Below are 23,858 nucleotides of genomic sequence, written 5' to 3' on the forward strand. Positions count from 1 at the left end.
GTCTCTCCCTCCTTACTGTCCAACCTAGCATACAAGTCATCATCAGCTTCTTGTTTGGCCTTTGCTACCTCTACCTTCACCTTACGCTGCATCTCCCTGTACTCCTGTCTACTCTCCTCAGTCCTCTCAGTGTCCCACTTCCTCTCTGTATACACTCCTTTACAATACAATACTTTATTTTTTAAATTTTGTATACTCATTTAATCCCCGAAGATAAGTGGTATTCTAGTTAGTTACACGCATATACTGTATTTATAGTAGTGTGTACAGGCCCTGAACACACACACACACTGGGGACCTGCTCAAGGGCGCCTCTGCAGTGCTCTGGAAGTGAGCTGACACCTCCCACTGTCAGCTCACACTCCGGGTGTTTTTGGGTGGGAGTGGGAATCGAACCGCCGATCTTGGAACATTGGACACCTGCTCTACCAAATCACCAAAAAAGGTTTGATCCCCCCGGAGTTGGAGAGGTAATCCACTTTCTGGTGCTTTCTGGTGGCGTCCAAAATTCGTATAAAAAGGCAACTCCGTATTGAGTTTTTAATGTTCATCCTCCAGTCTTGCTTTGACAGTCTGTAAGGAGTATTTTTGTAGTAGCAGCAGATTCTAGAGCCCTGGTGCCACTCACTTTTTCCATTTAAGCACACTTCTCTCAGCGTGATTTCCTTTTCGCATCATACCTGGGCTTCTCAATAAGGGTTAGGGTGCACACCCCCTGACAGGAACGTCCGGACAGCTGATAACTATCACCAATCCATCCTTACCGATCATGATAGGAAATATAACCGGTGCACAAATGGAAAATATATACATAAATTTTACGTTTTGTATGCATCCTTAACAACATTCTGCCAAAGTCCTCGAATGCGACATTGGTGGCAGGGGTGTGAGCCGCTTAAAGTCTAACGTTTCAGTCTTTTATTATTACTTCAGTGAAACATTTATTTAGGTAATCTACAATTTATCCCTTCATTCGTAGGTTTATGAGGTTGAGATGAAACAGTTTTTTAATAAACGCAAAACAACATTTATTCAAGGGGAACTTGAAAGATGGAGTTTGGTTTGTGAAGGAAATTGTCCCGGTATGAAAGGTTTGTGTTCTCCTCTCGACTGCTGTCGTTGTGCACAGTTGAAGAGCCATGAGTGCCTCCACTCCGAGCGAGGTGAGTTGACTTCTCTGTTACTTTCTGCTCAGCTGTTGAAGACACCCAAACTGTCAATCCTTCAAAGAAACCAACAAAGTTGTAGCCTCTTACTGCTGATTCCATATTTCACCGGAAAGTAGAAAAGGGCAGCTTCTGCCTTTTTCCAAGTCTGGTTTTTCCTTTCTGATGAGAATCTGCAGGCCAGGTTAGAGTGATTCTGAACATGTGCCAGAGAGACTAGAGAGACCCTTGTTCTTCTAAGTAGAACATCACTGAGGCCTAGGTGTGAAATGTATGGCCTGCCACTGGTAAAAGTGAGATGTACACAACAACAACTTTACTGCAGCCACTGTACTGATCTATCTGCCTGTCAATCTCATGGTCCATTCTTCCTTCCTTTCACTTTCAGCTGCTAAATGCCCCAGTACATGCTGAAGATCTAGGCTTGATGAGGCCAACAAAATCTCATTCGCAGAAAGCAGAGATGGAATCCTGTGGTCCCTAAACCTGATTCCCTTGGCCCCTAGCTGCATCCATATAGGTCATGGTCAAAACTTGTCCAACATGCAATTCGAACAGGTCTGATTTATTGCCGGCAATACAAACCTGATCCACCCCCATTGCCCTGCCACCAAGGAGCATGGTAACTACCTCGTTGACTTCAGCTTGGGTGACGGACAAGTCAACCTCTGAGACCTCAGCTTCTGCTTCCGCTACGGAAGACAAAGCAGGATTGAGAAGTTCCTCAGGGTATTCCTTCCACCATTCGACAACATCCCCAGTTGACATCAGCAGCTCCCCACCTCCAATGAGAGCCGTGTTGGTGGTACACTGGTTCCTGTGGTGAGGCAAGGGATGATTTGGAAGGATTGCTTTGAGGCCAGCCGACCAATAGTCATCTTCCATGACACCTCCCACTGTCAGCTCACACTCTGAAGATGGCTGGTTGGGAGCAGGAATTGAACCGCAGATCTTGGATCATTGGACAACCCACTCTACCGACTGAGCTACTGCCGCCCCGGCTAAAGAAAGTAACGGTGTAGTATCGAAAGCATTAGAAAAATAAAGACACCAGCGTCTGCCTGTTTTGGAATCGGCACTAAACAAAAAGTTTTCCACATAGCAGGGATCTTTGCACTTGACAGACAGCATGAATATAGAATGCAACACAGACCAATGTTCCTCAACACAAAGTTTGGGGGTGGGTGAATGAACACCATGTGGCCCCGCCGACTTACTGAGCTTCAGACACTGAAGCTGCTGCTGAACATCACGGACATCAAAAACAATTTCAGGACAAGACTTTTCCACACTACAAGTTAAAGAAGACAACAATGCTTGATGTTTATGAGGAAACAAAATTTTCAAATGGAGCAAAGTATCAATTCATTTCGTTAACATTTATCTCATTCTGTAAACAGGACTTACTGGGTCTGTATCCAGGGATCATTTCCATACTGTCCCAGAGGATTTAGCATTTCAATTATCAATGGAGCTCTCAAACTTGTCTTTGTACCTTAGCTTACTCTGTCTGATTACTCTTTTTTAACTCTTTCTGTGTTGTCTTAATTTGTTCATCAACACTAAAAATGGTTGCGTTTTCCTGTTAATGGCAGCTTGAACCTCCTTCTTTTTCTTTTTTTTGTCTGCAAGTATTATCATCGTTTAACACCGCAAAAGATGTGTCAACTAGCTTGAACTTCTATAGTAACCAATGGCTCATTATTGGCAAAGACTTTTACTTTTGTACATGGCAGCACCAGATCAACACAAAAGGTTATGTAGCAGGTCACTCTTTCACAAATGTCCTCTATACAATCATCTTCACTGTCCACCAGAACCACAGACCTATCTGTGCAAAGCAAGCTCCGAATGCTTCACCTGCCTCCTTGGACCAAACCATGTCTTATATGGAACAGGTTGCCTCTGCACAACAGGTGTGTATTCTGACTGTAGAAGCATAAAATTGTGATCAGATTGTCCCAGAGGTGGAAGAGCGGGAGAAACAAAACTGTTGGATGGATGGTTGGATGCATGGACAGTTTATGTCTTTCACAGTTTATGTCTTTCAGCCAGACAGCCTCTCACTCATCCAACCAACCGGTCATGCGTCCCTCCATCCGTCCATCCACCTATCCATCCATTCATCTATCCATCGAGCTCACTACCCACCCATCCATACACTTGTCTGTCCATTCATCCACCCAGCCAGGCAGCCAGCCATTGAGCCCCCATCCATCCATCCATCCATCCAGTCATCCGTCCATCCAACCAGCCACCCATCCCTCTGTTTGTCCATCCATCCATCCATCCATCCATCCATCCATCCATCCATCCAAACAACCAACCAACCCAAATTCATGATTAGCTCAGTGCTGTCATACAGTTTTGTAAAGGGTGCTTGTGGTACTGGAAAAGACTTAGCAGAAAGAGGAATTCATTAATGTTGATTTGATGTCTTGCCACCAGTTTTACACTTCCTCCAGTTGTGGCAAAGTGTCACGGCTCGTAGTGTATTGTTTCAAGTTCAGGTGATTGGACACGGTACAGCAGCTGAGAGCGCTGCGAGCAGTCCCCATCTGCCCGGCTGTAGTCCAGGTGTTAGTTTTTGCATCATAGTACTCAACAGAATTGGTGGTTTTAAAGCCGTTGAAGCCCCCCATGACAAATAGCTTGTTATTAATGACTTCAGTGCCCAGGTTGCTGCGGGTGGTCAACATGGGGGGTAGTTCATGCCACTCATCGGTCTCTGGGTCGTAGGCTTCAACACTTCTTAAAAAGTAGCTGCCATCATAACCACCAAGCTATCAGACAAAAAAAAAGAGGTTAAGTGAGTGTTTGGGTTCAATTCAAATTTAACTTATTATGAAGCATGATAAGAAATGTTGATTGAGAACATGGCATCCGTAATGCCAACCAGACACCAAACAAAGGACATTGTCATTTCGTAAGCACTGAGCTACGAGATAAAATCAGATGCTGGCCTCAGACTAGGTTAGTTCTTCATTTACTCACCGCAAAGATCCGGTTGTCATACAAAATGAAACGTAATCCACCGCGTCCGGTGCTCATGTCGGTGAAGGTGGTCCACTGGTCGAACTCTGGACTGTAAAATTCACAACTTCGATGGTAAATATGCCCATCAAAACCACCACAAATGTAAATCTGGACAGACAAGGAGGAAAACAACAAAGCTGTCATTTCTCATTTTACTCTTTATATTTTATATACTGTATTTGAAGAGTTATTTTTTTTGTACAAATGGGGGCGGCAGTGGCTCAGCGGTAGAACAGACGTCTAGTAGACAGATTCCCCAGCCATCGGTGGATCGAATCCTGCTCCCGCCAGCAAAATCCCCGGAGTGTGAGCTGACGGTAGGAGGAGTCACCTCACCTCCCAGCCACTGCCGAGGCGCCCTTGAGCAAGGCGCCGCCCCCCCTACAAGCTGCTCAATTGGGGCGCGTTCCAGAAGCCGCTGCCTGTCACTCTGCCTCCCTGATGTGTGTAGTTTGATGTGTGCTGTGTTTCAGGGGGCCTGTATGTACACTGATTGTTAAAAACTAACACAACAACATGCATACCTATGACTATGTAATTTCCCTGCGGGGATGAATAAAGTATACTTCTTCTTCTTCAAATATTAAATAACTTCCTGCATATAGTGCAGTTCACAGACATTTAAATTAACAGCTAACAATGTTTCCTGCCAACATTAGAACAACTCCAGAGATATTTCCTACTGTACCTTCACTCACCTTGTTATTGAATGCTGCACAACCCCCATTACTTCTGATATCATGCATGGGTGCAATTAGACTCCATTGGTTTGTCTCAGGTCTGTAGCGCTCTGCAGTGTTCAAGCGACGTGTCCCATCACGACCTCCTAGTGCATAAATATATCCATTCAAAAGAGTAACACTCACATAGCAGCGGCGGTGCTTTGTTGGTGCTGCTTCAAGCCAAAGGCGTCTGTTCACATCAAATTTTCGCACGCTGCTGGAAGACTCCTCCCCATCAAAGCCACCAATGCAGTAGATGAAACCATCATGGAAGACAGTGCCATGGTAACCACGAGGTTTTTCTTGATGATCTGTAATGTCCATCCAGGAATCAGCACAGACATCGTAAACCTCAGTTATGTTAATAACATTGATGGTGTTCCAGCCCCCAATGGCAAAAATTATGGTATTAGGTAAACGGGGACGAACAACGAGGTTAGAGTAAAATCTCATGGGTGGGGTGACATTGGTCAGATGATGTTTGAGTCGCAAGATGTATTTAAGAATTTGAAAACACTGAGTGTTTTTTCTCAAATATGGATTGTCCATTAAAATCTTAATGTCGTCTATACTGCATAAAGCCAGCCGAGCCTAGAGGAAACAGAACAAGATTTGAATGGAACAGAATGAAAATTTGATACAGTGCGCCCTCGCGGATTCTCGCATCAATGATTGAGACTCTACCTAATCGCGGATTTTTAGTAGGCAGTCACGTGATACCGTACGTGCATTCTACTGGCTGACGGCATCCGGAAGTGTGCTGTTAAGTCAGTCTCTGACTTTGGTGAGAAACAAAAGTCAATAAGAGTATGGGAATAGGTAATACAAATAGAAGGTGGTTTAATATCAGTATGGGGAGGATCATAAACGGTTAAATTACCGTAAATAATAAGATAAATAGATTGTGATCTTGGTTGCGGATTCCTTAATCGTGTGTGGTTCCTGGGACACATTGACCGCAAAGAAAGAGGGAGCACTGTATTCCATGTTTTTATCAGGACTGGCCACAAAAAAAAAAATTACAAAAATCTATTCTGATACAATTTAGTTTCGCTGCAGGTATAAAAGCACCCAGGTAACTGTATAATTTATTTTTTTCCTGTAAAGGACATCATAATCTAATATAATAATATAATAAAATATATATTTTTGTTACTTTATCCTGATAACATAGATAGATAGATAGATAGATAGATAGATAGATAGATAGATAGATAGATAGATAGATAGATAGATAGATAGATACTTTATTAATCCCGGAGGAAATTGCATATATCCAGGATTAATAAAGTATCTATCATTTAACATTTAACATTTAATTTAACATTTAACATTTAACATTTAATTTAGCTGCAGGTGTAAAGACATTCAGGTAACCCTACAGTTAAATTATTTTTTCCCTTAACAGACATAAGCCGTTTCCTGATCCTGAACATTTAACTGAAGCATAATGACAGAACGTGGTCTTACCTTTGACAAGAGTGCAGGTAAATGTGAGGTTCTTCTGTCAGGTTCATGGTTGATCCACCTAACAATGGCCTTATACACGGTTTTCTCATCATTCACATTGAGCTCATCACTATCAAGGATGTCAGTGAGTTCCTGCAAACTGAGCTCCAGGAACTCCTGGCTGGAAACAACCTCCTCAAACCTGTTCATTAACAGGAAGTGAGCCTTGTGCAGCACCTGTGGATGTGAGACGAGGAACCCACGGACACCGATGCAGTTCTCTGGAGTGAGATTCTCTTCCAGGAAGTTGTTACAAGCCTCCACAATGCCAGTTACAATCAAATAGTCAGCTGCTATAAGCAGATCTTGTACGTTTTCCTCTGTCACAGAGACAGAACCTGAGTATGCAAAGCCAATGATGACCTCCATCATGTCTGCAGACACGTCTGGGATGGTGAAATGTGTTCTGCTACAGGGTGCATGTCGGCAGAAAAGGGCCCTGTGAATAAACAAAATTAATTAAGTAGCTGTAATACCACATCACATGACTAACGTGAAAGCAAAGTCATTCATCTTCAGCACCCGCTTCAGACCGGAGAAAACCCACAGACACGGGGTGAAGATGCAAACTCGGCACAGAGCGGAACTCGAACCGGGAACCGTCTTGCTGTGCAGCGACAGCGTTACCCATTGCACCACAATGCAACAGCAATAAAAAACAATGTTATATCACGTGGCGTCATGTGGGCAATGACATCATTACCTGGAGCACTGTGATTGGGAGGAACAGCCTGCCTGATCTGAACACAAATGTTCAGACGTTGAACTTCTGTGCTGGCCACGGTTTGTCCATAACTAACACCGTGTTGGAGCATCAGGGTGTCTCTAGAACTCTTGGTACCAGTGAACCCCACAGATCAATGATTAACCTGCTAGTTGTGTCAGCTGATCTACAGCCATACAGTATGTTCTTGACACTTGGGTAAAGAGAGGAGCTGAGCTGTCAGCTGATCACCACCTGTTGGTGAGTGTGATCAGGGTGTGTGAGAAGATGAACTATAACTATATATCAGTTTACCTTCATTCATTCATCCTCAGTATCCTCTTATTCCCCTGTCGCGGGTCTAGATTGCTGCTGCCTATCCCAGTGGACTTGGGGCGTGTGGCAGGGTAAACTCCAGGCATGACGCCAGTGTTCTGCAGAACTACTTGAGGGACAGACTGACAGGCACACACTCACACTTACGGACAATTTGAGACTGACCAGTTCACCGAAAGTGCATGGAACATGTGATAATAAACGACAAGCATACATATTTCTTTATATGTATATTTGTCTTTGGAAGAAGAGCATCAGTGACCTCTGACCTTGTCCAAGAAGTTCTGGACAGCTTTGTCATGGTTGTTCCTCCAGATTTTATTGCGCTGACGTTCGATGGCTCCGATGAGCTGCATTTCCTTCTCGACCAGCAAGCGGAGAGCTGCCCTCCTCTCAGCTCCAAGCAGTACTCGAGGATCATCGATCTGTACTGCAAGCACACAAACAGGAAAATGTGCCACAATATCTCATGCTGAAGCAACGTTTAATAGCCTGAAGCCAGCAACCTGAGCTGTGCTCACCACCAGCCTGTTTACCCGTATGACATGCCTCATACGTAACAGCGCACAGAGCCTACCAAAAGGGCAGGGAGACGACTTATCCTGAGACAAAATCAGGACTCTTAATGAATTCTTATCAGCTTACATTGATATTAAATAAGTTACTCACTGGAAGTATGGACTGCAGTTACACATAATGATCCTGTGAACACTAAAGCTGACATCCCCAGCGCAGATGACTGTATCACATGAATGGTCCAGACCTTGTCTTGTTTCTCTTGGTATTTCTGACTTTGTTTCCATCACAATACAAACAGTCCAGTGTTTTGAGTCAATGGGTTTATATAATGAGGACATTAGAGATCAAAGGTTACATCAAATGACAGACATCAAAGCTAAAAAGACACAATTAAGATAAGATACAAGAGTTCACTCCAAAGAAGACATCAAAGTGGAATGGATAGTCATAACAGGTTTATGGCCAGGTTTAGGAAAATAATAAACCAGTGATGTTCTACTTAGTCAAACTTGCATAAATACATCTTATAATACTGTAAGAGGCTCCCAGCGCTGTTACCAACTGAGGTTTGAGGCATTAATAACTTCTCTAAAATGAGGCAAAAACCAGCGTCAGCCCTACTCTTTCTTTACTGTATAACGCCACGACCACACCTTTTATAGATGTCACACAACTACGTCACAGAACAAAACCGGCTTTTCTATTTTTGTCCTCCACCTTTTGCCAGGTGGAGGATTTGAAGTACTTAGGGTCAAAAGTCCAGAGCAATGGAGAGTGTGGAAAAGAGGTGAAGACAGATAGATATATACCTTATTAAGGCAGGATGGAACGGGTGGAGGAAAGTGTCAGGTGTGATGTGTGATAGAAGAGTTTCAGCTAAAATGAAAGGAAAGGTGTACAAAACTGTGGTGAGACCAGCGATGTTGTTTGGTCTAGAGACAGTGTCACTGAGGAAAAGACAGGAGACAGAGCTGGAGGTAGCAGAGATGAAGATGCTGAGGTTCTCTCTGGGAGTGACCAGGATGGATAGGATCAGGAATGAGTACATCAGAGGGACAGCACATGTTAGAGGTTCTGGAGATAAAGTCAGAGAGGCCAGACTGAGATGGTTTGGACATGTCCAGAGGAGAGATAGTGAATATATTGGTAGAAGGATGCTGAGTTCTGAACTGCCAGGCAGGAGGCCTAGAGGAAGACCAAAGAGGAGGTTTATGGATGTAGTGAAAGAGGACATGAAGGTAGTTGGTGTGAGAGAAGAGGATGAGAAGACAGGGTTAGATGGAGGACACTGATTGGCTGTGGAGACCCTGAAGGGAAAAGCCCAGAGGAGAAGAAGTGTGAGTGTGAGCGTGCATGGTTGTCTGTCTTTGTGTGGCTCTGTGCCGCACTGATGTCGTGCCTGGAGTTTGCCCCGCCTCACAACCCAAGACAGCTGGGATAGGCTCCAGCTCCCCGTGACCTACTACGGCAGATAAAGCGGTCTGGAAGATGAATGAATGAATAAACCTAGCCATAAACCTGTCATAGCTATCCATTTCACTTTGATGTTCTCTTTGGAGTAACCTCTCGTCACTTCATAAACTTCTCGTTGATTTGTGTCTTTTTAGCTTTGATGTCTGTCATTTGATCTCATCTTTGATCTCTAATCTCCTCATTATATAAACCTGTTGACTCAAAACACTGGACTGTTTGTATCGTGATGGAAACAAAGACGAAAACACCAGGAGAAACAAGACAAGCTGTGGACCCTACATGTGATACAGTCGTCTGCGCTGGGGATGTCAGTTTTAATGTTCACAGGATCATTATGTGTAACTGCAGTCCATACTTCCAGTGAGTAACTTATAACATCCCGCTTCAAAGCGGTGATGCATTGTGATTGTCAGTGTTCGTCCGTTTGTTTGTCAGTCAGTCCGCCAAATATCTTTGCAACCGTTGCAGATAGAAAGATGAAACAAAAAGCACATTACTCAGACGGCAAAGTGGATGAAAATGAGATGATGACCTCGACCTTGACAAAACTAAGTCAAACTCAAATTTCAACTTTTGTACACTAAAGAACCAGACAAGAGAAAGACGAGGGAGAAGGCCAGTGTAAGACCATAGGTCAAAGCTATTGCTTTCATCTACATACGCACTAGCTTTGGTCTATGGTCAAAGCTAGTGCATAGCTTTGACCTACCCTGAAAGGTCAAAGCTATGCACTTTTCAGGTACTACTTTCAGGGTACCCTGACCCAGCCTTCTTGGGATGTTGCAGTCTCTGACAGCCTTGTTTAATTATTTACTCGTAATGAATTCTTATCAGCTTAATATCAATGTAAGCTGATAAGAATTCATTAAGAGTCCTGATTTTGTCTCAGGATAAGTCGTCTCCCTGCCCTTTTGGTAGGCTCTGTGCGCTGTTACGTATGAGGCATGTCATACGGGTAAACAGGCTGGTGGTGAGCACAGCTCAGGTTGCTGGCTTCAGGCTATTAAACGTTGCTTCAGCATGAGATATTGTGGCACATTTTCCTGTTTGTGTGCTTGCAGTACAGATCGATGATCCTCGAGTACTGCTTGGAGCTGAGAGGAGGGCAGCTCTCCGCTTGCTGGTCGAGAAGGAAATGCAGCTCATCGGAGCCATCGAACGTCAGCGCAATAAAATCTGGAGGAACAACCATGACAAAGCTGTCCAGAACTTCTTGGACAAGGTCAGAGGTCACTGATGCTCTTCTTCCAAAGACAAATATACATATAAAGAAATATGTATGCTTGTCGTTTATTATCACATGTTCCATGCACTTTCGGTGAACTGGTCAGTCTCAAATTGTCCGTAAGTGTGAGTGTGTGCCTGTCAGTCTGTCCCTCAAGTAGTTCTGCAGAACACTGGCGTCATGCCTGGAGTTTACCCTGCCACACGCCCCAAGTCCACTGGGATAGGCAGCAGCAATCTAGACCCGCGACAGGGGAATAAGAGGATACTGAGGATGAATGAATGAAGGTAAACTGATATATAGTTATAGTTCATCTTCTCACACACCCTGATCACACTCACCAACAGGTGGTGATCAGCTGACAGCTCAGCTCCTCTCTTTACCCAAGTGTCAAGAACATACTGTATGGCTGTAGATCAGCTGACACAACTAGCAGGTTAATCATTGATCTGTGGGGTTCACTGGTACCAAGAGTTCTAGAGACACCCTGATGCTCCAACACGGTGTTAGTTATGGACAAACCGTGGCCAGCACAGAAGTTCAACGTCTGAACATTTGTGTTCAGATCAGGCAGGCTGTTCCTCCCAATCACAGTGCTCCAGGTAATGATGTCATTGCCCACATGACGCCACGTGATATAACATTGTTTTTTATTGCTGTTGCATTGTGGTGCAATGGGTAACGCTGTCGCTGCACAGCAAGACGGTTCCCGGTTCGAGTTCCGCTCTGTGCCGAGTTTGCATCTTCACCCCGTGTCTGTGGGTTTTCTCCGGTCTGAAGCGGGTGCTGAAGATGAATGACTTTGTTTTCACGTTGGTCATGTGATGTGGTATTACAGCTACTTAATTAATTTTGTTTATTCACAGGGCCCTTTTCTGCCAACACGCACCCTGTAGCAGAACACATTTCACCATCCCAGACGTGTCTGCAGACATGATGGAGGTCATCATTGGCTTTGCATACTCAGGTTCTGTCTCTGTGACAGAGGAAAACGTACAAGATCTGCTTATAGCAGCTGACTATTTGATTGTAACTGGCATTGTGGAGGCATGTAACAACTTCCTGGAAGAGAATCTCACTCCAGAGAACTGCATCGGTGTCCGTCGGTTCACTATCTCATGTCCTCAAGTGCAGCATAAAGCTCACTTCCTGTTAATGAACAGGTTTGAGGAGGTTGTTTCCAGCGAGAACTTCCTGGAACTCAATTTACAGGAACTCTCTGACATCCTTGATAGTGATGAGCTCAATGTGAATGATGAGAAAACTGTGTATGAGGCCATTGTTAGGTGGATCAACCATGAACCTGAGAGAAGAACCTCACATCTACCTGCACTCTTGTCAAAGGTAAGACCACGTTCTGTCATTATGCTTCAGTTAAATGTTCAGGATTAGCAAACGGACTATTATGTCCTTTACATGAAAAAAATTAACTATACAGTTACCTGAATGTTTTTACACCTGCAGCGAAATTAAATTTTATTTGGATAAAGTAACAAAAATATACTGTATTTTTGTCATTTAGTTTTGTGATGAGTCCTGTTAATACAAAACACTTATAATGTCATATCAGACTGAAATTGCTGGTTTTTATTGAAGTTGCTGTCTGTCACAAAAATATGGAATATGACATTTTCATTCTGTTCCATTCAAATCCTGTTCTGTTTCCTCTGTAGGCTCGGCTGGCCTTATGCAGTAAAGAGGAAATTAAGACTCTAATGGACAATCCATATTTGAAAAAAAACACTCAGTCTCTGCAAATTCTTAAACACGCCTTGCGACTCAAGCATCAGCTGTCCAGTGTGAGAACACACATGAGATTTTACTCTAACCTTGCTGTTCGTCCCCGTTTACCTAACACCGTAATTTTTGCCATTGGGGGCTGGAACGTCAACAATGTGACTAACATCACTGAGGTTTACGATGTCCGTGCTGATTGCTGGTTGGACATTACAGATCATCAAGAAAAACCTCGTGGTTACCATGGCACTGTCTTCCATGATGGTTTCATCTACTGCATTGGCGGCTTTGATGGGGAGGAGTCTTCCAGCAGCGTGCGAAAATTTGATGTGAACAGAAGCCTTTGGCTTGAAGCAGCACCCATGCACAACCACCGCTGCTTTGTAAGTGTTGCTCTTTTGGATGGATATATTTATGCACTAGGAGGTCGTGATGGGACACGTCGCTTGAACACTGCAGAGCGCTACAGACCTGAGACAAACCAATGGAGTCTAATTGCACCCATGCATGATATCAGAAGTGATGGTGGTTGTGCAGCATTCAATAACAAGGTGAGTGAAGGTACAGTAGGAAATAGCTCTGGAGTTGTTCTAATGTTGGCAGGAAACATTGTTAGCTGTTAATTTAAATGTCTTTGAATGAAGCTGATCACTATATGCAGGACGTTATTCGATATTTGTACAATAAAAAGAACTCTTCAATTACATAAAAGAGAAAAAATGAGAAAAATTACAGAACCTCATTTTTTGGCACAAGAATATCACTTTTCTTCTGCCAAGAACAGTGATATTATTTAACTGCCTTTCTCTTTTCCTCCTTTTCTGTCCAGATTTACATTTGTGGTGGTTTTGATGGTCATATTTACCATGACAGTTGTGAATTTTACAGTCCAGAGTCCAACCAGTGGACAGCCTTCACCGACATGGGCGACGGACGCGGCGGATTACGTCTTGTTTTGTATGACAACCGGATCTTTGCGGTGAGTAAATGAAGAACTAATCTAGTCTGAGGCCAGAACCTGATTTTATCTAGTAGCATCCAGTGCTTACAAAATGACAATGTCCTTTGTTTAGTGTTTAGTTGGCATTATGCATGCCATGTTCACAATCTTATACAATATGTTGAATTTGATTTGAACCCAAACACTCACTTGACTATTTTATTTTTTTCTGAAGCTTGGTGGCTACGATGGCAGGACACGTTTAAACAGTGTTGAAGCCTACGACCCAGAGACCGATGAGTGGTATGAACTACCCCCCATGTTGACCACCCGCAGCAACCTGGGCACTGAAGTCATTAATAACAAGCTATTTGTCATTGGGGGCTGGAACGGCTTTAAAGCCACCACTTCTGTTGAGTACTATGATGCAAAAACTAATAAGTGGACTAAAGCCGGTCGGCTGGGGACTGCTCGCAGCGCTCTCAGCTGCTGTACCGTGTCCAATCACGTGAGCTTGAAACAGTACACCACAAGCCGTGACACTTTGCCACAATTAGAGGAAGTCTAAAACTCGGAGGACTCTTCACAAGATCAAATCAACATCAATGAATTCCTCTCTCAGCGTAGTCATGCCCAGTACCACAAGCACCCTTTACAAAACTGTATGACAGAACTGAGCTAATCATGAATTTGGGTTGGATGGATGGATGGATGGATGGACGGATGGACGGATGGACGGATGGATGGACGGATGGATGGATGGATGGATGGATGGATGGACGGATGGATAGACGTACGGACGGATGGATGATGGACAGAGGAATGGGTGGCTGGCTTGATGGATGGATAAATGGATGGATGGATGATGGGTGGATGGATGGTGTATGGATGAATGGATGGATGGATGGAAGGAGGTTGGGAGGGAGGGACTGACTGATGGACGGGTGGGTGGATGGATGGATTTATGGATGGGTTGGGGGAGGGGGTTGGTGACAGAGCTCGTAGGTACGTCCATTAACACCGACCGTTTCAGGACAAAAATGATTTTCACCATATTCAATCAAAGATATTGAGGACCGCAGATCACTTTGGGGCAAGACATTTCAAATACAGTGTACTTAGACATCTGGCAGCTGAATGAAATGAATAAAAAAAGCATATGGGACCTCTAAAGATGAGAATATATGCATATGAAAAAAAAAAAGAGATTCATGCTGCTATTAACAGAAAGAGTTAAAAAAGAGTAATCAGACAGAGTGAGCTAAGGTACAAAGACAAGTTTGAGAGCTCCATTGATAATTGAAATGCTAAATCCTCTGGGACAGTATGGAAATGATCCCTGGATACAGACCCAGTAAGTCCTGTTTACAGAATGAGATAAATGTTAACGAAATGAATTGATACTTTGCTCCATTTGAAAATTTTGTTTCCTCATAAACATCAAGCATTGTTGTCTTCTTTAACTTGTAGTGTGGAAAAGTCTTGTCCTGAAATTGTTTTTGATGTCAGTGATGATCAGCAGCAGCTTCAGTGTCTGAAGCTCAATAAGTCGGCGGGGCCACATGGTGTTCATTCACCCACCCCCAAACTTTGTGTTGAGGAACATTGGTCTGTGTTGCATTCTATATTCATGCTGTCTGTCAAGTGCAAAGATCCCTGCTATGTGGAAAACGTTTTGGTTAATGCCGATTCCAAAAAAGGCAGACGCTGGTGTCACCTAGTCCAATTTTATTATTCATTGCACTGACATCACCCTCTGTAAATGTATACCTTTTTCTAGTGCTTTTAATACTATACAGCCACATATTTTAGCCAATAAGTTTGAGTATAAAGTTGCACATTATCACTGTGATCTAAGTTTTAGATTAACTTTTAAATCGTCCCCAGTTTGTGAGACTTGGAAGCGAAAAATGTTCGGATTTGATATTAATGATAACAGGAGCTCTACAACAAACTGATCAGTTTTAAATCACATTGTACATGGCAGACTACACGTACAGTAATTCTTCTTGTCGGACTCAGTGGACACTACAATGGACAAGAGGAAGAGGACCAAAGTACAAACTGTCCTATCCTGGAAGGACCACCCACTCCACAGTATTCTGGGTGAAGTTAGAGCTCACTGAGTAATGCCAAGGTGCTCCACTGACTGTTTTAGGAGATCTTTTTTCCTGCAGTCGTGCGTTTTTATAATGAACATTTCATTCGACATCAAGAGCCTGTAGCTGTCTCTTATGATTGTTATTAATATTGTATTATATGTATATAATACAATATAATATACATGTTGTGTGTTCGTAGCGGAAAAAAATGGCAATTCGTCATTTGGACATCAATAAAATTATCTAGCTATTGCTTGTGAAGTTCCTTCATATTTCTCAACAATACATTCCTGAGTTTCAGATCATCATCACTGCCACAACCATGTACTGTAACTGCCTACATGTCCTTGTTTTCATCAACATCCAGATCACTTGGTTTGATCTGGATGTTGTGCTTTGCCTACCAACGGCAGTACCTCTTACTTTGCTTTTTATTCTCTATTGTGCATACTAACATAAAAATCTTCACACTTTTTATGTTTCACACAGTGCTTCACTTCTTTCTCTTTACTCTCATTTTAATCTGTTTTCCTCCATTTACGCCTACACAATTTGTCTTTAAAAACTTCTTGCCAGATCAAACTGCCTACACTAAGTTACCAGAACCACCAGTCATCAGAATTGAAAATGTGGCAGTCTAACACGGGAAATGCAGAGCCTAGTATGAAGAACAAAAGTCTTACCTTTTAGGTGGGGCCCCCTGGATTTTCTGCGTCAGTCCATCTTGGTCCAAATGATCTACTCACTTCCTGAAAATCATGTCAGGGTCACCGAATTTACGCGGATTTCTTCTATCTGGTTCTGCAGCGCATTCATTTGATGATCATGGAAGACAGATGACTCTTGAGATGATGGCTGAAGGAAAGCGGTCGGTGCGGGCTCTGAGGGGCATCCTCCCTGCGTGGTGTGACAGGCTAGCTAAAGGTAAGGTCATTTAAAATTCCTTACAAAAATTTAGAACTGACAAATCACTAAACGTAGTTGGATGCTCCAAATAGTTGTTGCCGCTGATATTCTTCAGAGACAGAGAACGTGTGAGAGTTGTTGCAGCAGAGCGGGTGTCTCAGCTATAACTCCAGGTGCACATGGACGGCTGCTGCAAAGAGCTTCACTTAGAGAAGTGAAACACAAATTGGACTGTGATTGGCATTAGGACTAAAAGAGAAACAGCCAAAAATTAAGACAGCAGCTGGGGAGAAGTTTTGGGAAGCTCCGATGTCCAAGTGTGGACTTATTTTGTCTGTCTATGGGTAGACCACTGTGAGCTTTGGGAAGCTGTTACGTCCAGGTGTGGACTTAGTTCTGTGTGGCCTATGGGTAGACTGAGGTGTGCCTAACATGTTGAGAAATCCAACGGTGGATTTCGTGCTTTTTCCTGGGTTTTGAGTGAAGAACCCAGGGCCCTTGCTGCATCAGGCGGTGAAGTAGCTATTATTGTTTGTCATTTTGTGTGTCTTTGATAGTGGCACAATTTCACTCTAAAATTCAGAAAAGGTGCCGAGAAATAACATAGTTAAGAGACTAAGCCTATCGTGTCTCTATCATGTTTCCCGATTGATCTGTACTGATGATTTCTGAATCAATAAAAGAATTCCCATTTTGGCTGTAAACCATCGTCTTTGTACTTTGGTTTTATTTTGGTATTTTGCTGGGATAAAACACTCACCACAGTAACATGGAGGCGATCAAATAGATATGGAGGGGCGAGCTTGTGGATGACCGTGAAAGTTAGGAGGAGAATTTTAAAATGGATTCTGAACTGGACCGGAGGCCAGGGAAGCTGTTGGAGGACAGGAGTGATGTGGTGAATGGAGGGGGTTTGAGTCATTGTGTGGGTAGCTGGATTCTGGACCAGTTGTAGTTTATGAAGGGATTTGTGAGGGAGCCCAAATAGCAGAGAATTGCAATAGTCGAGTCGAGAGGTGACAAGACTATGGCAGTAGTGTGGGGCATGAGAGAGGGGCGGAGACGATTGATATTGCTTAGGTAGAAGTAGGCAGACCTGGTGATGTTGCTGATGTGTGACTGGAAGGATAATGGGCTCTCACGGATGACGCCCAGACTCTTAACCCGGGGAGAAGGCGAAACGGTGGAAACATTGGTGATGAGAGAAAAGTTATCCATTTTGTAAATGGTGGATTTGGTGCCAATGAGGAGGACCTCGGTTTTATTACTGTTTAATTTAAGAAATTTTAGGGTGAACCAGATTTTTATTTCAGCAATGGACTCAGTAAGGGAAGTCGGCAGAAGAGTGGACGAGGGTTTAGTGGTGAGGTAGAGCTGGGTGTCATTAGCATAACTGTGGAAATGAATGTAGAATTTACAAAAGAAAATATTGCTGAGGGGAAGGGGGTAGGAGGTCTATGATGAAAAGAAGGCCCCAGGACAGAACTCTGGGGTACGCCCGATGTAACGGAGGTGGGGGGAGGATTTACCAGACTAGAGTTGAATGAACTGAGTGCTGCCAGAGAGGTAAGATGAAAACCAGGCTCATGGAGTGTTGGAGATGCCAACAGAAGATAGTCTGTTGAAGAGGGTGGAATGACAGATGGTATCAAAGGCTGCTCAGGTCAAGGAGGACGAGGATGGTGAGGAGACCAGAATCAGCTGCCATAAGAAGATCATTGGTGATTTTATTGAGGGCAGTTTCAGTGCTGTGTAGTGGGCGGAAAACAGACTGGAACTGTTCGTACAAGTTATTGTGTGTGTGAAAAATCCCCCAAGCCCTCTCTCTACCTTTACCTGGACGTAAAATCCCCAACCACTCCTACCTGCCTTCCTCTTCCTGGATGGGCGGAGCCCAGAGGCTATATAGAAGCCAGGCCACATGCAGCCACTCCTTTACCTCTGGAGAAAGGAGCTTGTGATGCCTCAGCCTTCTTTGGAAATGTTTGAATTGAGTACATGACATGTGAGTTGTAAAGTTACTTTAGTTGACTATGATTTAGTTTTCAGTGATGATTCATTTTCTGTGATGTTTTTTTCTTGATTATTAGGTTTATAGTGTTTATATTTGAAGTTAAATGACCTTTTTGATTATTAATGATGTAAATTAATTATGGAATTAGGAATTAAGTAGAGTAAATATTCTTTATCCTTTTGTCTTTGTCTTTATTCCCTTGTCAGATGAGACCAGTTCAAACAACCTTGAAAAAAGATTAAAGTGGAACCTCCTGCATGTGCTCATCTGTCCTAACCGACACACCATTGAGTTGTATTGACTCCTTAGACCAGATCATTCTAAAGCCTAAATATTCTACAGTGTGAGAGAGAATGGAGTTGGGAGGTAACTTTTTTCAAGGATTTTGGAAATGAAGGGTAGATTGGAGATGGGACAGAAGTTGTTGAAGTCAGAGAGGTTGGCGTGAGGTTTTTTCATTATTGCGTTGATGGCAGCAGTTTTGAACGAAGTGGAGACAGTTCCAATGGTGACAGGGGAGTGAATGATGGCAGAGATAAGAGGGATCAAGGAGGGGAGGCAGGCGTTAACAAATTGTATGGGTAAGGGGTCCCGTTGACAGGTGGATGTCTTAGCATTTCTGATTAATTTTGGTATTTCTGAGGTAGTAGCTAACTGGAAGGAAGAGAAAGATTGTAAAAGCATGTGAGAGTCGGTTGGGACGCTGAGGTGAAGGATGGATCCAAGATATTGGTGGATGTGTTTGATTTTGTCAAAAACATCCAGGTGGATATTTGTGATTTTGTCATTAAAAAAGGTCATGATGGAGTTACAGAAGGAGGTTGTGTTCAGGTGAGGGGGTAGAGAGACCTGAGGTTTGGTGATGTTATTGAGTAGGTAGAAGAGTGACTTTGAGTTTCCCTTATTGGCTGTGATTATACTGGTGAAGTATTTGGTTTTGGTGTTGGCAATGGCGCCATGTTGGAGTCAGCCGCGGGTTGAGTACGAACGCCCAGCACGGTTGATGCTACTCTACCTGGATCGTTGGGCTCTCCGATTCGTGTGTCAAGGTAAGAGACTGAGCACATCTGGAATGCTTTAGCTCAACCAAAGAATTTGTGGGTCCTGTCCTCTGCTCTGTGGAGGGAATGAACGACACATTTGTTCTAGCATCATAGGGGGTCCTGGGACTCAAAGTACATTACTATGCTCTGTATAGAATTAAACTACAGGCTTACTCCAGCGTTCTTTGTGGAGGATGTAGCTACCAGTTTATTCTAGCATCATAGTTGTATATTATCTACTGTTTGCTGCTCATTATTTGCTGTTTGTTTGCTCTATGCTCTGCGGGAAATAAACCATTCATTTATTATAGCATCATAGCAGTTTTCTGTCTGATTTATTGTGTGAGTTTTTCTGTATACCTACCTCAGGCGGACCTGCAAATTTTCATAAAACAGCAGGTGTCCGGGAAACACCACGAATGCATCGACAAGCTCAGTCAGGGCCGTGACTTTATGAACAGCTCTACGTACTGTGTTCTTCCCGAGGTTTTCGGCATCGCCAACAGAATACATAAAAGTACCTATGAATCAATCAATCATCCATGATTTACTGAAACAAATCATTGATCAATGACATTCTATCTGTGTCTTGCTTGTAACCCGTCCAACGAGGGATTTCAGGACATCATAATAATTACCAACATCACTCAGAAATATATGAACTGTCTCAAAGACCCTCAGGTCAATGCACACTGTGTGGGGCTGTCAGCGCGTGGTTGGGGTGCGTTCCATTCCTGATGTGAGGCTCCAGCAGCTGACAGATGTAATGTAACCCCTCCCCCCAAAACCTCTACCTTTCTACAGTCATTGTTCAGCCAATCCCACCGGATTACAGCCATCTCTAAATATTCTCTCTGCCTGAGCGCTCTGCACACAAGCTGTGACCCGAGATCCACCGGGTTCTCAGGGAACGGACGGCCCGTTTTCAAGAGAACCGATTGGTCAGTAGGTGGGGCTGTTATACCTGCTGAGCTCTGATTGGTCAGTAGGTGGGGCTGTTATAACTGCTGAGCTCTGATTGGTCAGTAGGTGGGGCTGTTATACCTGCTGAGCTCTGATTGGTCAGTAGGTGGGGCTGTTATACCTGCTGAGCTCTGATTGGTCAGTAGGTGGGGCTGTTATACCTGCTGAGCTCTGATTGGTCAGTAGGTGGGGCTGTTATACCTGCTGAGCTCTGATTGGTCAGTAGGTGGGGCTGTTATACCTGCTGAGCTCTGATTGGTCAGTAGGTGGGGCTGTTATACCTGCTGAGCTCTGATTGGTCAGTAGGTGGGGCTGTTATACCTGCTGAGCTCTTATCCTGAACTTATCCTGCTCCGGAGCAGGTTAGGTGTTCAGCATAGGTTGCCACGACAACATAGCCCGATAGCCACCTTTATGGTACCGAAAAGCCAGGGTTAAGCCTGAAGTTATCTGGCTAAGCTGTAATCCAGCTTCATGGTACAGGCCTCAGGAAGGATAGGATCAGGAATGAGTACATCAGAGGGACAGCACATGTTAGAGGTTCTGGAGATAAAGTCAGAGAGGCCAGACTGAGATGGTTTGGACATGTCCAGAGGAGAGATAGTGAATATATTGGTAGAAGGATGCTGAGTTCTGAACTGCCAGGCAGGAGGCCTAGAGGAAGACCAAAGAGGAGGTTTATGGATGTAGTGAAAGAGGACATGAAGGTAGTTGGTGTGAGAGAAGAGGATGAGAAGACAGGGCTAGATGGAGGACACTGATTGGCTGTGGAGACCCTGAAGGGAAAAGCCGAAAGGAAAAGAAGAAGACTTAATCAATAAAAATGTGGATTTCAAATCTTCTCTTCTTGTTGTATTCTATTGATTAGTCACGCACTACAATTTTGTAATGACCTACAATTCAAATTCTTTATTTGGGGGCCTTTAGCAGGTATGAGATTAAAATGCGATTAATAAGATTAATTAATTACAAATCCTGTAGTTAATTAGATAATTTTTTTAATCGCCTGACAGCACTGATATATATATATATATATATATATATATATATACAGTAATACCTCTGTACTCGACCATAATCCGTTCTGAGGTGGTGGTTGAGCACCGATTTGTTCGACCACCGAAACCAATTTTCCCATAAGAAATAATGGAAAGTATTTTAATCCGTTCTTACCATTTAGAAAAATACCTAAAATATTATAAGAACGTGTATCTAAACAACAATGAATACGTAAATGTGCACAAGCAGTACATGATAAAGATAAAGCATTATAAACCATTTTGTATAATTTACTTACGTTTTGGAGAGTGGTTGATGGCACAAGCGTCATCATGGAAGGGGAATCCCTTCCATGATGACGCTAGGTAACGCGCCTCCAGGGGTTTTCTCCCTTCTCTCTTCCGTGGAGGTGAATCTGGCTGGGCAGTAGCCTTCCTCTATTCTTTAAGAAGGAACCTGTCCATTGTCAGGTGCTTCTGCTTCAAGATAGTAGAAATGGTTGACTTTCATTTCGTACTGCGACGCGAGGTCGGACACTCGTACACCACTTTCATATTTTGCTATAATTTCCGTACGTCTTCGCGTACGTAATTTGCGTACGTAATTTGCGTACGTGTTACTCCGCTGGCAGTCTGAGTCGAACTGACGCTTACCCGCTGGCCGAGGAGCGCAGCCGAGGAGCGCGTTCGGGTCGACTCGGCTCGTCGAGCACCGAAAATCGGTTCGGGGTCCGATACATTTTCTACTCGAATTTTTTGGTCGAGCACCGATTTGGTCGAGTATAGAGGCGGTCGAGTACAGAGGTATCACTGTATATATATATATATATATATGTATGTATATATATGGAGGACACATATATATATATACACACTCATCGGCCACTTTATTAGGTACACCATGCTAGTAACGGGTTGGACCCCCTTTTGCCTTCAGAACTGCCTCAATTCTTCGTGGCATAGATTCAACAAGGTGCTGGAAGCATTCCTCAGAGAGTTTGGTCCATACTGACATGATGACATCACACAGTTGGCGCAGATTTGTCGGCTGCACATCCATGATGCGAATCTCCCGTTCCACCACATCCCAAAGATGCTCTATTGGATTGAGATCTGGTGACTGTGGAGGCCATTTGAGTACAGTGAACTCATTGTCAAGTTCAAGAAACCAGTCTGAGATGATTCCAGCTTTATGACATGGTGCATTATCCTGCTGAAAGTAGCCATCAGAAGTTGGGTCCATTGTGGTCATAAAGGGATGGACATGGTCAGCAACAATACTCAGGTAGGCTGTGGCGTTGCAATGATGCTCATATGGTACCAAGGGGCCCAAAGAGTGCCAAGAAAATATTCCCCACACCATTACATCCCCACCACCAGCCTGAACCGTTGATACAAGGCAGGATGGATCCATGCTGTCATGTTGTTGACGCCAAATTCTGACCCTACCATCCGAATGTTGCAGCAGAAATCGAGACTCATCAGACCAGGCAACATTTTTCCAATCTTCTATTGTCCAATTTCGATGAGGTTGTGCAAATTGTAGCCTCAGTTTCCTGTTCTTAGCTGAAAGGAGTGGCACCCGGCGTGGTCTTCTGCTGCTGTAGCCCACAGGCCTCAAAGTACTGTGCATTCAGAGATGTTCTTCTGCCTACCTTGGTTGTAACAGGTGGTTATTTGAGTCACTGTTGCCTTTCTATCAGCTCGAACCATTCTGGCCATTCACCTCTGACCTCTGGCATCAACAAGACATTTCCGCCCACAGAACTGCTGCTCACTGGATATTTTTTCTTTTTCGGACCATTCTCTGTAAACCCTAGAGATGGTTGTGTGTGAAAATCCCAGTAGATCAGCAGTTTCTGAAATACTCAGACCAGCCCTTCTGGCACCAACAACCACGCCACGTTCAAAGTCACTCAAATCACCTTTCTTCCCCGTACTGATGCTCGGTCTGAACTGCAGGAGATTGTCTTGACCATGTCTACATGCCTAAATACACTGAGCTGCTGCCATGTGATTGGCTGATTAGAAATTAAGTGTTAACGAGCAGTTGGACAGGTGTACCTAAGAAAGTGGCCGGTGAGTATATACTGTATATATATATATTTCATCCGTGTAAAACACGGATGAAATGCAGCAGCAATAAAGACACAGATCTCTCAGTTCGTCGTTCAGGTATCACCATGACATTTTGCCTTTCAACTACAACTTCTACAGTATAAACACTCTCCCAACATATTTCACATTATATACAAAACAAATTCATTTACAGTAACATTGGCTTTCATTTTATGTAAAGCATCCAACAAAATAAGATGTGAGGTTAAGTAAGATTAATCACGTGTGTGAGCCCAAATCTCACGCTGTGTACAGTACATCAGCACCAGCGCCTGTCTGCAAGACCAAACTGAGGGCAAAGCAAAGCCTCACAACCGCGATGCGGGGAGTGCTGCTGCCGCCTTGACT

General features: G+C 43.7%; 2 protein-coding genes across 2 annotated transcripts; one reads left to right on the top strand and one right to left on the bottom strand.

Moving 5' to 3' along the window:
• Window positions 1-3,313: 3,313 nt before the first annotated feature.
• On the bottom strand, window positions 3,314-8,275 carry LOC137592101 (kelch-like protein 10). Its single transcript, XM_068310007.1, has 5 exons — window positions 8,142-8,275; window positions 6,395-6,872; window positions 4,901-5,515; window positions 4,161-4,310; window positions 3,314-3,949 (listed from the first exon to the last, which is right to left on the bottom strand). Exons 1-5 carry the CDS (start codon window positions 8,273-8,275, stop codon window positions 3,617-3,619), a joined length of 1,710 nt encoding a protein of 569 aa, XP_068166108.1. The 3' UTR covers window positions 3,314-3,616.
• Window positions 8,276-9,690: 1,415 nt separating this feature from the next.
• LOC137592103 (kelch-like protein 10) lies at window positions 9,691-13,934 on the top strand. Its single transcript, XM_068310011.1, has 5 exons — window positions 9,691-9,824; window positions 11,556-12,033; window positions 12,363-12,977; window positions 13,256-13,405; window positions 13,602-13,934. Exons 1-5 carry the CDS (start codon window positions 9,691-9,693, stop codon window positions 13,932-13,934), a joined length of 1,710 nt encoding a protein of 569 aa, XP_068166112.1.
• The last annotated feature ends 9,924 nt before the right edge of the window (window positions 13,935-23,858 follow it).

The sequence above is a fragment of the Antennarius striatus genome, chromosome 3, assembly GCF_040054535.1.
Source record: "Antennarius striatus isolate MH-2024 chromosome 3, ASM4005453v1, whole genome shotgun sequence".
NCBI classification, from domain to species: Eukaryota; Metazoa; Chordata; class Actinopteri; order Lophiiformes; family Antennariidae; genus Antennarius; species Antennarius striatus.